Source organism: Curcuma longa, chromosome 20 (assembly GCF_044706935.1).
Source record: "Curcuma longa cultivar G26 ecotype Majalengka, Jawa Barat chromosome 20, ITB_CL_G26_1.1, whole genome shotgun sequence".
In the NCBI taxonomy this organism is placed as follows: Eukaryota; Viridiplantae; Streptophyta; class Magnoliopsida; order Zingiberales; family Zingiberaceae; genus Curcuma; species Curcuma longa.
Window position 1 is genome coordinate 2678887 of NC_133880.1, and position 14264 is coordinate 2693150.

Consider the following 14264-nt stretch of genomic DNA (forward strand, 5'->3'; position numbering starts at 1 on the left):
AGAAATAATGAAACTATAGTATTCAAACAAGTAATTATCAATATGACTTATTTTTTCATTTGATATAAGGATATAATTATTAATGAATCTGAATGAAATTATCAAAGTTGGGTTCGGGGATGGGGACGGGGAATTTTTGAAATACCATCCCTGACCCATCCCCGCTTTCCGAGATTGGGATTCCCCATCATCATCCCCGCTTTCTCGGATTCAAAAATTCCTCGATCAAAATGAGATCGGGGAACAGATTCCCCATCGGGTCCGGGTCTAATTGTCATCCCTACTTAACAGCCTTACACGATCGACCCTACAATTATTTGTGACCGGCCCCATGATCAAGGATCAGACATTTAAATTTGAATAATGGGGAAACAATCAATTTATCAAATTCTTTTAATTTATTAGGCTTTTAATATAGCAATTGTTTAGCTCACCGGCTGAGCAGATTCAACAGGTTACTTGTGTATTTCTTGTTCACCTAACTTATTCTTCTGGCCTGTTTTATGTTCATTAAAAAAAATTGTATGTGTTTGATAAAGGATATAGAATATAAAATATAATCAACTTATTTATTTAAAAAAATAAAACATAATCAATTTAATATTTATTATATTACTTTTAATTTAAATAAATTAAATTATTTAATAATATTAATGATCCTAATAAATTGATAATATATCAAAAATATATATATAATTTATTTATAATTTTTTAAAAATTTAAAATAAATTTATATATTTTTAATAAAATAATTATTTTAATAAAATAATTATTTAAATTAATAAATATAATACCAACCAGACACTTAAAACTTACAGAAACAAAGGTATAAAAACAAGGCATTTGCAAATGTAAGCAAGGTTGTGGCATTATGGCAAGTCAAAACCAAAGTTCTGAAATATGCAGCAATAGTGTATGTTTATTAATCACCGCAATGTATGATCGATAGGAAAGGAAAGAAAAACTTTGTAAATGAACATATATCAGACTCTCTGGACATGTACAAATAGTTTGTAACAAATCGCAAATTGAAGATCCAATCTTACTGGAAGAAACTATATAACCATTTCAATACAATAAGAACTGAAATACATACTCCAACTCAAACTTGAAGCTCATATTAAAAGTTCGCACATTCTCCACTCAAACATCAAGCTACTAGTAAAAGTTCATAGTTATGCTGGAGTAATCAATACCATATTACCTCAGCAGTAGGCAAACATTTGAATTCTGCACAAAATTGATATAACATATAAAGCAGGACTCTGCACAAATTAGAAATGTATACCTTTGTTTTCAATGAAAAAAAATCTCTGGCAGATTGGTATATGCAAACTAAATTTATATTAATAATTGAAGAAATTTGGATACAACAGCTAGGTTAACTGGAGTTTTCTCTATTCTGTTGCAGAAATTCAAGGTCCTTCTTTTGCCTTTCTATGGCCTCTTTGGATAAAGATTTTGGCTCTGGATAATTAGTTCTCACACCTGTAGCTATTTCCTTTACCATGGAACTAACTATTTTATCTATTTCTGGTTTTCCAATAGAAGGGAAAATGGAATTTAGCATATTGCAGAGTAATCTTTCATCCTCCTCTTCTATTGTATCATTGCCAAAGCAGCAGACATAAATTGCATCCAAAGCTTTTTCAACTCTAATCTCCATTGGAGTTTCAAGAACGGCACTCTTCATTTTGGCTCGCCTCTGGACAAAGTAGAAACCAATTTCAGGCATCATGCATAGTATATATGAGAAAGAATTCTCACTGAAGAATTGATATAACAAAGCAAGACATCACTTCAAGAGCAGCATTCCCTATGCACATAGAATTGGCAAAACATATTACAGAATTTGCATGAAGTCTGCTGTTCAAAAATTTTTCTAACAGTGTGTTTTTAGTCTCTACTTGTGAGAATGCTATCAAGCAGCAAACATCCAACAAGAAATTAAAAGCTGCAAAAGGGACTTGGTGTGACAATAAGCCAATGATGTGCAGGAAACTTTTTTTTTATAATAAATCCACAGTTCGATATGGTTTATCAGACCTGCTGACAGAATCTGAAGTTCAAGACCAAGATTATTGCTCGGTATAGAACTAGGCAAGAAAGATGGACCATAAGCATGGTTACAAAAGAAACCAAATAAATATTATTATCAGAGAAATATTTCCATCCAAATAAATAAATAGGCAAGTGTTATTAAAGGATAAGCAGAGATGACAAAGTATAATACTGCATGAGCTATGTGAGAAGACACTTAATTCTGCAATAAAATTAAAATATTCATATCTAATAACAAGAACAAGAACAAGAATCAATGTCATACAATGAGTTAACTTTGATTGTTAATCAACTAATGTTTAGAACGGATAATACCTAGCTATGCTGAAGCTCATAGATTTTCTTACTACACTCCAGTTAAATAATTTCTACATTCCATAATTTGTTTTTCCTGGCATTAAACCAAAAAATCTACCTAGTTCTCATCGTTTAGGAGTTTTCCTTTCAAAATACTCACAAAGGATAATTTCCCATTGCAGCTATGTGAATACAAGGACAGCTGTTGAACTATCCTCTCCAAACCACCCAACCATACACAGCTAGAAACTATCCAGCAAGTTCTTCAACTAGCAATTCTAAGAAAAGATATGAATTGATAGTTGCTTCCAGCCGAAAACATACAGAAGCATAAGAGTAGAAATATTTGCAAGCGTCTACATTAACATTTCAAATCAATTGATAAGATTTACTGAGGTGTTCCCACATTTGCTGAAAGTAAAGTGACAAGAGTGAAGATATCAAACTGAAGGAGGGTGAAGCTAGAAAAATGACCTCCTTCGCAGCAGTCATTTTAGCAAAGAAAGTCTCTTCCGCAAATTCAATATCGTTCGAAATGCGAAGCCTTGCTACCCCTTCCAATATCTCTTCCGACTTCAAGAGTCCGGCACCAATTGCAGCCAACCAGCAACACATAAGAACGTAAAGCGGATCCCCTGCCTATGTAAAAAAAGAAACAATTAGAATAAGAAAGGGCAAAAAAAAAAAAAAACGAGCTTATCTATGAAGGATTAGATACGAACTCTTCCACGGCGGTCTTGGAACTCATAAAAGGCTCTGGAATCCGTGATGCTGCATTTCTTCCCGACTCGTCGCCGGAACTCGGCGAAGTCGATCAGATCCTCGCCGACGCCGCCCTCGTCGCTCAGAATACGGGCGAAGAGGCCCACTACTGGGAGCGACCCGATCAACTTGCTGGCGAAGCCGGAGATGGAGTTGGGCTTCCTCTCCATGTAGCCGACGACCGTGAGCCTAGCGGCGCGGCCATAGCGGACGAAGGGGGGGCCGGGCAGGAAGAGGGCGGAGGGTGTCGATGGCAGGAAGGAGGAGAAGAGGCGGACCGAAGCAAGGGTTGCGGCCGGTGCCCCCATGGCCTTCGCTTCGAATTGGAGCTCAGCTTATCGTTATCCCCTAATGGATCGAACAAGGGGTTAAAGCACCATTTTAACATTTGTCGGGGGGTTTTTTGCTTAAAAAAATAATTTTGAATTTTAAAAATTAAAATTAATTAATTTATCCTGCCGTTTTGGCCTCTCCAAAATTTTCATTCCAAGAAACATTTCTTATTTTGGCTAAAATATAATAAAATTAAAGAGAAAAAAAAATAAAAAAGACATCAAAAGATTGAGATTACAAATTGAAGAATGAGAAGTAACATGAATTTTTCTAATTTCTTGGTTAGTTCCTGAAGCATGATGAAATGAGATCCCATGAAAACAAAACAATGATTAAACCTACTAAAGCAATTCTTGTATGTTACACAACTTCCTCACAGATGATCGTAAGACCGATCGTGTGAAGCCGTTAGGATGACAAATTCCATCTTGAAGTATGTTACACAGCCATTTGAAATCTCTCAGGAACACGAAGCAACGGCACCTGCACATCTCCAGGCTTTCCTAGCTGCCCGCAAGCTGCCATCTTATCGTCCCCCCTGCTGAGTCGCAAGAACACGGGAATGCCAGCTTCTGCGAGGACGTTGCGGAACTCAATCATCTTATCCTTTGCAGTCGGCTTGAACAGAGTTCCGCGATGAGGGTTAAAGGAGATGAGATTGATCTTGCAAGGAATGCCTCGAACAAGTTCGATAAGCCTCTTGGAATCCTCTATGCTGCCAACGTTAGAACACTAGAATCATGAAAATGGTGATGAAAGTTGATTGATGCCTGTGATAAAGAGAAGAATAGAAGCAACTCAAACCTGTCATTCACTCCAGCAAGCATCACATATTCAAATAATACTTTGTACTTGTGTTTAGATGAGAGTTCTTCTTTTAATGTGTTGAGGAGGAGGCTCAGATTGTGCTTCCTGTTGATCGGCATAATCCAATTTCTCACCTGCACATACATTCTTAGATTGATAGTCGATACGCATACGGAACAACCCACCTCAATAAGATTACAACTCAGAGTAGCATTATGAGTTACCTCGTCGGTAGTAGCATTTAGACTAACTGCCAATGCACATGGCGATTCACGGAGAAACCGTTTTAACTGAGGAACAAGTCCACTGGTCGAAACAGTGACTTTTCTTGGACTAAAATGAAGGCCTTGGTCATGAACCATTATGGCAGCTGCTTTGATGACATTGTCTATGTTGTGCAATGGCTCGCCCATGCCCTAAATAAAATGATCAAGTTTTCAGGAGAAGCCGCATCAAATGAGTGAAAACACCAAATCTCGGCCAAATGATGTGATAAGCAATGCTAACTGTTTAGTATTAACTTTTTCGAACACCATAGTACAAGTTGACTCCTAGCTATAAGAAAAGACTGTGCTAATTCAACTTATATAGTGTCTCGATTTTAACGGGTTAGCTTCTTCATTTATTTTATTCTACATTCTTTATCCAATTGTTCAAGCCATTGGGATATCATCTATATTTGTTATAATGGTTCATTCCGGATTAACCTTTCAACAAGAGATGCAGATGCATAGTGATACATAAATAATTCTACTGCCTGATTTTAATAATCACTTTACAAAATATTCTAGTCGATAAGATTGTGTGCATACCATGAATACCACATTTGTGATGGATCCAAATTCGCTTGTGAATAACCTGCGTGCAAACACAACTTGTTCAACAATTTCTGCAGTTGACAAATGCCTCTTTAAGCCCATCCTGAGATATTTCAGATACAAGTTAGATTTAGCTATTATACCAATTGTGTCCATACCAAGGTGTCCAAACAAAATATATCATCAGCATGAGCAAACCAGAGACGATATTAAACAAAAAAAAATGAATCAGAAAATAGGCGTGCCTCCCAGTGTAGCAGAACTGACAATTCATGGCACAGCCAATTTGACTAGAAACACATACAGTAGTTCTCCCTTGTTTGCAGGGGATGACAACTGTTTCGATCACTGATCCCTCTTCCAACGTGAACAAAATCTGCAAGCTCCTGTGAAATCCAAAATTAATTTTGAATGCTCTAAAAGCAAAAGCATAAAGCTTGAACTGTCCATAGACTACTCATCAGAATTAATAGATGAAGACAAACATACCTTTCGAGTTCCGTCCGATGCTGTTAGAACTTCTTTCAGCGACAATGCCGTAAGAGAAACATTTGCAGTCAGCATTTTTCTAAATTCTTTATTTAACCCTGCAAAACTATAAAGTAAGATCTACATGACAGAACAATAATTAAGGATACAACACCAGCAAGTAGAGTTCTAAATTAAATGTCAATGTGAAGACCTGATGCAATTGACATAATGCATGTTTTTTCGAGATGGTGAAATAAAAAATTCTTAACAAAAGAACGAAAACAGCAGGGTGTTCAAAAACAACTAAGTTATTGATGGGACCTGAAGTTGAACTCGACCTTGATTTGCTACCAAAATGAGACGACCATGGAGAGATCAAACAGCCATTGTGTTATTTTATGGAGCCCTTTGTAAAGTGACACAATTGGGAAGCAAACTGAGTTGTAAAAGATCAACTTGCACAATAACTGGGAGGAAGTAGATTGATAACGAGAGGTAACTGGATCGAAATAAGGCGGCACTTGACTCACTCAGGTTCAATTCAATATGATCGATTCGATACATCCAAGTATATCATGCTTCAATCCAACCATCCAAGAAGAGCACTTGTCAATGGGACAGAAAAGGAACTTGTACTGATCATCATATGTGTTCCGGCCAAAAACCGACGACAGTCAACCCTCCGGTCAAGGATATGCCACCTCAACCTGTGCGGGCCTGAAGAAGAAAGGGACCTGCAAGATTACTGAAGAACGAACGGATTAGCTGGCGCCAGGAGATCCCGGCAGGCCACTCCGACACTCAAGTTAGGTTTCCGGCAGAGAAAGTAGTAGTAGTGAAATGAAGAGAACAGTAGTGAGTATGCAAGAGATTCGATACCTTGGCCATACCTGCGTGAGAACTGATATACCTGTGAAGGGAACCTTCCATCTGCCCACGACGCAGGCTTTGGTGGTATCCGGGGGGACAGTACCTGATGCTGTCTGACCACCGTGCCAGAAGGATGGTATCAAAGGAACAGAGGCGACATGTCTGCAATCATCTTCCAGCGTGGTAATGTACTTTACTCTTGTCGTTTTGCCGAAAATGGGGAACTGGCAGCCACGGAGAGGAGGATCGTGGAGACATGAGTGTGACCTTCTCCCTGCACACCAGTTCGCCTGCTCCTTTGTCAGTAAGGTTAACCGGGCTTGAGCTTAACCAGGCCTGAGCCAGGATTGCTGTCGAAATGGGGAGATACCCGAGACTAGCAACGATCGGGCTTACAAGGGACCAGTTGTGGTGCGTGTTGCCCGGGCTAACCATGCACCGTGGGTGAGTAGCCGGGCAACGTGCCAAGCCGTACTACAATGAGCATGCAAACCCAGTCGAGGTTGGTTGAGTGGTGGGAGTCCCGGGAAATGCACTCGAGCAGTAAGTTAAGCTTGGGACTGATCATGCTTAATATTAGCCGGGCAAGCCATGCGCCACGGAGGGATGGCCGGACAACTAAGCAGTATGGATACAGCGAGCAAATTACACGAGGCATATCCCGGGAAGTGAGCCTGGGAGGCAAGAGGTGCTTGAGAATGATCATTCCCCAGGTTAGGAGAGTGGTCTGTGTGATATGAGATGATGGCCGGGATATAAGACGGGGGTTTAGCAAGATATCTCCCGGGAGATGATCTGGCAGTGTAACTGATACCCAGGAGACACCATAGATGAGGATGGCCGGGTGAACCTCATTCCGTATAGGGATGGCCGGGCCACGGAATATCAGCCGGATCAGCCTGAACCGGCTGGGCGTGCTCCCGGAAGATGGTCTAGCCTGTCACCTTGACTGAGGGTATCAATAATTTGACCGTGGGCCCTGGAACCTGCCACGTCGGCTAATCTATTGACTTTTGGGGTCATGCTTGACAGGGCTAGGCTACCTTGACCGTGGGGCCCGAAGCCGGCCAGGTTGGGCGATCTATTGACCGACCGCACCACCTCAGGCCAAACAAGACTTACCACATCAATATGGAATTTGAGGATTTTATCATATAAAGAGCACTATTACAAGGGGATACTCAGAGCCTTTAAGGAAGGATAGATAAGTAAAAATGGTCAGTGATTCCCTCTGGAAAAAGACAACATGGCATAATTCAACTAGCCTGCGTTAGACGTTGGGTCTGAGCAGGATGTGAGTGTGAAGTAAACACAACATGCAAGTGTGAAGCTCTTCATGGAGCGTATGAGAGAGAAGCTCTACAATGGGTGCTAAAAGTTTGTTCTTTTTCATATCTACCTTTTTATTATATCCAATGCTTGTTAATTCATGTTATCTTGTTCCATCAATTGCTATTAAAGACTTGATTCAATTCTGTTTATATTGTGTTCTATAATATTGGGAGAATAAGAGCTCAGTTTAGCTTTTGCATCATGCATCACCTATTTGCAATCAAACACCACCAAAATCATCTTGAAAATAACTTTAGAAACAGAGAACAACTAAGCCGGAAAAAGTCTAGCACAAGACCTGTCAATTCATCGCAGCTCTGTACCCAACTGTTGTTTCCATAGAGGCACTTCCACAACATCAATGCCTGCCCGGACCTAAACCCTTGAGACTGAACCCAGTTCTGCTCAAAAAAGTATGTTTTTTTAACCAAATTGATGCGAAATAATAATCTCAAAAGTCAAAGCTACAATTGGAAACCTTGTGAAAAAAACAATCATATATTACACACAGCAAAGCATATGATGATGAACATCAAAAACAAAGTGAGAGTAAGCTTACTTCGAGTTCTCCAAAATCCATCCCCTTCAACATAACTTTGGAGATCGCAGGATCGCCTAAACCCAGATACTCGATAAGCGAACAGAAAGTATGAGGATAATTTTATCAAAAGGAAAGCATTACCAGAGGAGAAACTTGATGGATCGGCGAAGTCGCGAAGGGGCGACCGCCGGCGAATCTGGAAAAGGATCCTCGTGGCAGATTTAGGCGAGCGCTAGCTTTGGTAGAAGGAAAGCAAACAAGAGAGGAGAGAGAATAGGCCCCCCATCGAATGAGCACGGCCATGGACAAGCACCGGGAGGAGTAGCCGAAAAGGAACGGTGGTGCTGCGGCGGCGGCGCTTTATCTTCATCCAATTCCATCCCTCTTCCTCTCCTTCATATTTTACGGGCCGGCAATTAGGCCCATTTAGTCCAAATTGGGCCAATCAAAGTCCATGTCAATTTCTCATTTATCACCAAGAATTTTAAATAATTGTACTATCATGAAATAAGGTAGAAGAGGAAACAATAAGGGCCAATGTAGGAAGTACAACAATTCAGGGATCTAATCCTAATATTTCACATTATCTCGATCCATGGAAGCCGATTTTGCAGGGATCGTATCTTTGTTCGTGGTTTGCTGCCAGGGCAGAATCGCCGCCGACTCCGCCCGCCGGGGCCATGGCTTCCGGCGCTAGGTAGAACCCGACGGCGGTGCTACCGCGCTGCCGCTTCCGAGGCGGTGTTATGCGTCTCCACGCCTCCAAGCTTGATCTCCCCCTCCCGACCTCCTCACCAGCCGCCGCCGTCTCCTACCTGCTCTACGAGCACTCCTCTCGCTCCCTCGCCCTCGTGCTCGACGACTTCTCCGCGCTCCTCTATCCTTCCCTCTCCCCGACGCGTTTGCCCGCCCCCAACCACACCGCTGTTCCCCCGCCCTCCACCGCCGCTTGCTTCGTCCGCCTACTTCCCTCCTCGCGCGTCTTATTCCTCACCGCTGCACCCCTCGCCGCTGGCTCCAGCATCCAGCTCCGCGTTTGGATCCTCCTCTCCCGCAGAGGCTCCGCCGCCGCCGCCTTCAGCCCCGCTCGCCTTGACTTCAGAAACGACCGCGGCCGGTTCTCTGTCGCCCTCGGCCTCCGCCACGGGCACTCGGTACGGCTCGCTGGATCGGTTAACGTGTTTGTTATCCACTCGGTCGCTGCTAATCAGATCTGGGTTTTCGCCGCGAAGATGGCTGCGGGGGAGGAGGCCACCGTCCATCTCATGAAGTGCGCAGTGGTAGAGCTCTCGCTTCCGATCTACTCAATCACGATTTCGATGGGATTTATGCTCCTGGGAGAGGTGGATGGCGTCCGGGTATTTCCCCTGCGGTCGCTGATCAAGGGCAAGCTATCGAAATCTCGCGTTTCAACCATCAAGAAGGCAACTGCATCAACTGGAGATCTCTGCAAGAAAAATTTGCCAAATGGATTGATGATTCCCAAGAATTTTATCAAGAGCTCATTGGTTCCTGAAGTCGAAGAAAATACTGGTAGATGTGCTACTCCCCATAAACTTCCAAATATTTACTCTTTTTTCGTTGTTAAGAGTCTACTCTCTGACTCTGTGACACTGCATTCTTCTTCCTCACCGATATTGATATTTGAGCTAAGGCATGCGTCTGGTTCGTTCTTCTGGGTTTTACAGTTCTGGATTTTGATGATTACATTTATATTTCTGAATCGATAGGTCATATTACGTAAATCAATAAAAGGGAAAAGGTGTTTCATCTAGGTTGTAATATGATTGCCAATATAACATTTGAGTGCATATGAGGTGCCCCTCAAGAATGATTGAATGATCAGAGGTGTGATATTTCTATTGAAGTTTGGATAGGTTAATATAATATGGTTTAGTAAGTCATTCAACAAAATTAAGAACTAAGAAGATTGTTGTGGAGAGAAACTTTATAAATTAAAGGTTTAAAGTTAAGTGGAATTAAGATTCAACGTGTTTAATAGTTTTGATGATAGGAAAAGAAGTGAGGGAATACATTGTATGAGTGGGTATGAAATTCTTGTGATCAAGCTTTAGACACCTTGGGTAGTTGGATGGATTATTCAACACTATGGAGACATTGATGGAGACTATTTATAGTATAAAAGGTTGTGGCTAAATGGAAAGCAACTTTTGGAGCTCTAAGGCATCAGAAAAATGTTTATTTGATTGTAGCATGACAAGTCATACTTCTTAATCAAAGAGTTGAGCTATCTGAAAATGATACATACTAAAAGTTAATATAATAGATGAGAGAATGTGAAGATGAATTTTATGGGGTGGTTATCGTAAATACTAAAGTAAAAGATATTGTCTACCATTTAGGAGCATTTTGCATTGTTTCAACAGATGTAGAATGACCGAATAAAAGCTAAGATGATATGAATATGTTCAAAGACAATAAAGAGATCCTACAGGTAGACAAATTTAAAATTTAACTTGGAGTTGAGGTGTAAGGTGTCGAGGAAGACCAAATTTAATTGCATAGAATAGAGGTGTAAGGTGTAGACAGATTCAATAGAACTTGAAGTTTATGGAACATAACTGCCTTTTTTTTAGAGCTTGAAGCATAGGTAATTAGTTTGTCTGTTACAGGTGATTCTGGTCAATTATAAGTTCACATAAATGATAAATTTTGCTGAAAATCGAGCTAGTTTGAAAACTATAATGATAATAAACTGTCTCTTAGCTTTCAATATTTCCTTCTCTTTGTTGCTGAGTAGATAGTTAACAGCCTATAATGGAATTATACTGAGATAAGACCCTTGGATACCTCTACTTTTATTTTAACATAATAATATCCTTTCATTTAGAGAACTGAGTTCATTAGACGTCATCCTCTTAGTTTGAAGTCCATTAATATTCCTTTCCTTTTCTGGTGGAGTATATACTTGAAAACGTTCACCACGCTAGTTCCTATTTGGAAATTTTGTGAACATTGAGTAACACAAAACTGAAGCTTTTCTAAGATATTTGATAAAAAGAAATTTTGGCTGTCAATATCATCCTGATATCATAACTGAGAACCTATTAGGGTAGAGGATAGGAGTACAGAACTAATAAATTAATTGTGGTAGAAGATTGATGTGCAGAGCAATTAGGATAGAGGGTATGAGTGTCAGTTGTGCAAGTTTGTTAATATGAAATCTGCAACCCATCAAGTTTAATCAGAGTTATATGTTTGACTTTAATTCACATTTCAAAGTCATTGGTGTTTAACCATTTTATTGTTTAATGCATATATCTTTGATGGTGAAAACTATGACCAATGTTTTAAAAAATTTTATTGTTGATATTTGAGTTGAGAACTTATCCATAGGCATCTTTGCTTGCAGATAAGCTTAAGACTGTCAGAGTGACGCAAGACTCAAGTGATCCCTACTCATTTTTTGTGTTCATCAAACCTGCTGAATTGCAAAGTTGTAAAGGCAGTAAATCAACTCTCTCATCATTAAAAGCAGTTCGCATCCATGTTCTGTCGGAGAAGAAATATTTGATCTTGGATTCAGCTGGTGGTTTACACTTTTTGAATTTTAATGAAAGTGGTGGAATGGCACTGGATCTGAATGCTCAGTCATCTATGCCTTTCAAGTATGCGCATGCATACCAACTAAACAATGTCATGGAAGTGCACTTTTTGGCTGTTCTTCCTGATATTTCTTCAGGTATGTTCTAGTTTGTTCCATACATCTCTGTTTAGTATATTTTGTTTGATTTTTTTCCAATTTATGTTCTCTGCAGAAATACAATATGCTTGGCTATCAGACGGAGAGTATTCCATACATTTGATCTCAATTGTAGATGCTGAAATTGCTGATGATGAGACTGATAAAGATGGGAGCAAGCAAAAATCTACTGTCCTTTCAGGTCCCTGAAAATCAACTTTCTTTTTCTGTAGAATGAACAAAGCCTTTAATTAGTTGAAATGATTTTATAGGTCTTTGACAATTCTCATGTATTACTCAAGTGACATTTTTTGTCTAAAATTCATCTAGCTGTGGGAGCGATATTTACAAGTGAAAAGATTCAAGACCTTGTGCCTATTTCCTCAAATTTATGTCTTGTACTTTGTCAAGGTATTTAATCTCTCTCATTGAGCTAGTTGACAAATTGTGTTTTTTAACCTGTCTATTGGAAACTATATTTTTAAGGTAAATATTGATTACTTCAAGTTTAACATACAGGAAACATGTTTATTTATGGAGTTGCTTGAGAAAAATCATTTGCTAATCTGTTGGAGGTTGGTTCTATTTTCTAAATATATTGCGAAATTTTAAGATGCACGTTTAAGGGCTATATCCTTCAACTTCATTAACTTTTTAGGAACAAGTGTGCAACCCTACTTAAGCTGTTGGCAATAGCAGTTAGTGATTTTAATATAATTGGATTTTGCTTTTCTACCTTATATAATAATTTATTAACTCTATTCCTTTGCTTTTATTTCCATGGAATGAAGGAAATACTTGTCAGGCCAACTTAGAAACTTAAATTTCTATGCTTACATGGTTGCTTTATGGAGAAATTTTGAGTAAGATAGGGTAAGCATATGCTGTATTTATATGATGCTGAAATTACAATCTTCTTTTACTTATACCTTCTATGAGTGCTACTTGTTGTTGTCCGTTTCAGTTGGCAGTCATGCGGTCATCTCGTGTTGGGTTTCTTTCTTCAACCTATCTTAAGTCATGAGCTACTTTAGACTTCTTCCTTCAGTATCAAACTCTAGCTTATGACTTCGAAAAGGATCTTCAAGGGCTAAGGTGTGACTTTATCCATTTGTTTTTTGTCAATAAGAAAATGACTCTTTATAATTGATACCTGTTAAAAATCTTTCTTCCTGCTAGATGAAAAGATTAAAATTGATTGTCACCATTTTATTTAGTCACTTGCATAATTTGACACCTTGTTTTATTTTTACAAGTGACCTACATAGTTCTTCAACATATATCTTTGCATGGAGGACTAAAACCAAAGAAGCTATTATGTAATTGACGATTTAAGGTTAAGGACTTATTGACTTTAACACATATTTCCTTCTTGAGAGATGAAGATTACCGTTGGTATAGAAGATGCTTAACATATGGGAATGATATCTAGGTTCCATTTCTTCTTGAAAGGATTCTTGAATGCTTACTCGAAGAATTCAAATTTGTTAGTTTTACCTCTCCACATTAAGCTTATGCATTCAGTTAGAGTGAAGAGTGCATCCATAGGGATTCAAATATCAGTGTTCTTTTAAAATAAACCTGTCCTCCCATCTTCTATCATTAAGCAACCAACATAGCATATTTCTTGGTGTATTCTGGCGGTCGATTCGTAACTCCAATCTTTACTTCATTTTATTGGTTCTGTGATCAGATGCATGCCGCCATCCAGAGCACGACTTCCCAATGCTAGATGGCTCTTCTGCTCTGTGGGTATCAAACGCGCCATGATCTGCTGATTTAAGGTACACATGGAAGAGTTGTTGATCTGTGAAGCCTTTAGATTCCTCTGGTGGTTTGGTATATTATTTATCCCTCACACTATCTCATTGTTCAAGCTGCTGTCTCTGAGAGGCAAAGTAGGGTCAAATTGTGGTTGTCAATAAAGCTGTAGAATACAACTTTTTTCCAGGGGAAAAAAGACCCTTGCCAAACTTGTGATGGTGGAGTACTATTAGAATGTTAGCATATTTGTGTGTCTTCTAGTTGTGGCTGTTTAATCGTGTTGAGATTTGGTATGGACCTTCTACTTGTGTGCTAGTTCTTATGCCCATGATTTATAGACTTTAAATTTATTAAGAAGATTTATTTCCTTGATACTTTTTCCATACAAAAAATATGAAAGAGAAGAAAAAGTAAAACAAGGATCTTTCACGACCAAATCCTTTTATTTACATCTCATACAGCAGTCACACAGGTATAAGACATACCCTACGTAGAAGATAATCAT

The 14264-nt window shown here is 39.3% G+C and overlaps 3 protein-coding genes across 5 annotated transcripts; 1 reads left to right on the top strand and 2 right to left on the bottom strand.

The window, feature by feature from the left end:
• Window positions 1–1042: 1042 nt before the first annotated feature.
• Window positions 1043–3455, bottom strand: LOC141813320 (photosystem I assembly factor PSA3, chloroplastic). Its single transcript, XM_074701263.1, has 3 exons — window positions 3081–3455; window positions 2833–2997; window positions 1043–1705 (listed from the first exon to the last, which is right to left on the bottom strand). The coding sequence occupies exons 1-3, from the start codon at window positions 3426–3428 to the stop codon at window positions 1382–1384; spliced, it is 837 nt and encodes a 278-aa protein (XP_074557364.1). The 5' UTR covers window positions 3429–3455; the 3' UTR covers window positions 1043–1381.
• Window positions 3456–3739: 284 nt separating this feature from the next.
• On the bottom strand, window positions 3740–8662 carry LOC141813321 (uncharacterized). The gene is given in 10 exon segments (XM_074701264.1): window positions 3740–4168; window positions 4258–4394; window positions 4485–4676; window positions 5073–5181; window positions 5324–5454; window positions 5568–5665; window positions 8050–8152; window positions 8311–8379; window positions 8434–8622; window positions 8624–8662. Coding segments are annotated over 10 exon segments (1344 nt in total). The 3' UTR covers window positions 3740–3891.
• Window positions 8663–8955: 293 nt separating this feature from the next.
• Window positions 8956–14043, top strand: LOC141813319 (uncharacterized). Of its 3 annotated transcripts, none has more exons than XM_074701260.1 (7): window positions 8956–9825; window positions 11666–11995; window positions 12072–12197; window positions 12326–12406; window positions 12515–12570; window positions 12787–12868; window positions 12960–13087. In XM_074701260.1, the coding sequence occupies exons 1-5, from the start codon at window positions 9039–9041 to the stop codon at window positions 12541–12543; spliced, it is 1353 nt and encodes a 450-aa protein (XP_074557361.1). In that variant the 5' UTR covers window positions 8956–9038; the 3' UTR covers window positions 12544–12570; window positions 12787–12868; window positions 12960–13087. The 3 variants fall into 3 exon arrangements, with proteins under 3 accessions (XP_074557361.1, XP_074557360.1, XP_074557363.1); XM_074701262.1 differs by lacking the exons at window positions 12515–12570; window positions 12787–12868 and adding an exon at window positions 13689–14043 and having other exon boundaries at window positions 8958–9446; window positions 9525–9825; window positions 12960–13090; XM_074701259.1 differs by lacking the exons at window positions 12515–12570; window positions 12787–12868 and adding an exon at window positions 13689–14043 and having other exon boundaries at window positions 8957–9825; window positions 12960–13090.
• Window positions 14044–14264: the final 221 nt, after the last annotated feature.

Bases quoted from the DNA above. Each gene is read 5' to 3' on its own strand.
- LOC141813320 (XM_074701263.1), bottom strand. From the start codon at position 3,428: ATGGGGGCACCGGCCGCAACCCTTGCTTCGGTCCGCCTCTTCTCCTCC. The intron at 2,998-3,080 runs GTTCGTATCTAA...TTTTTTACATAG, and splicing joins TCCAAGACCGCCGTGGAAGA to GCAGGGGATCCGCTTTACGT. The intron at 1,706-2,832 runs GTCATTTTTCTA...TACTTTGTCCAG, and splicing joins AAATGACTGCTGCGAAGGAG to AGGCGAGCCAAAATGAAGAG.
- LOC141813319 (XM_074701259.1), top strand. From the start codon at position 9,039: ATGCGTCTCCACGCCTCCAAGCTTGATCTCCCCCTCCCGACCTCCTCA. The intron at 9,826-11,665 runs GTAGATGTGCTA...CTTTGCTTGCAG, and splicing joins TGAAGTCGAAGAAAATACTG to ATAAGCTTAAGACTGTCAGA. The intron at 12,198-12,325 runs GTCCCTGAAAAT...AAATTCATCTAG, and splicing joins AAAATCTACTGTCCTTTCAG to CTGTGGGAGCGATATTTACA.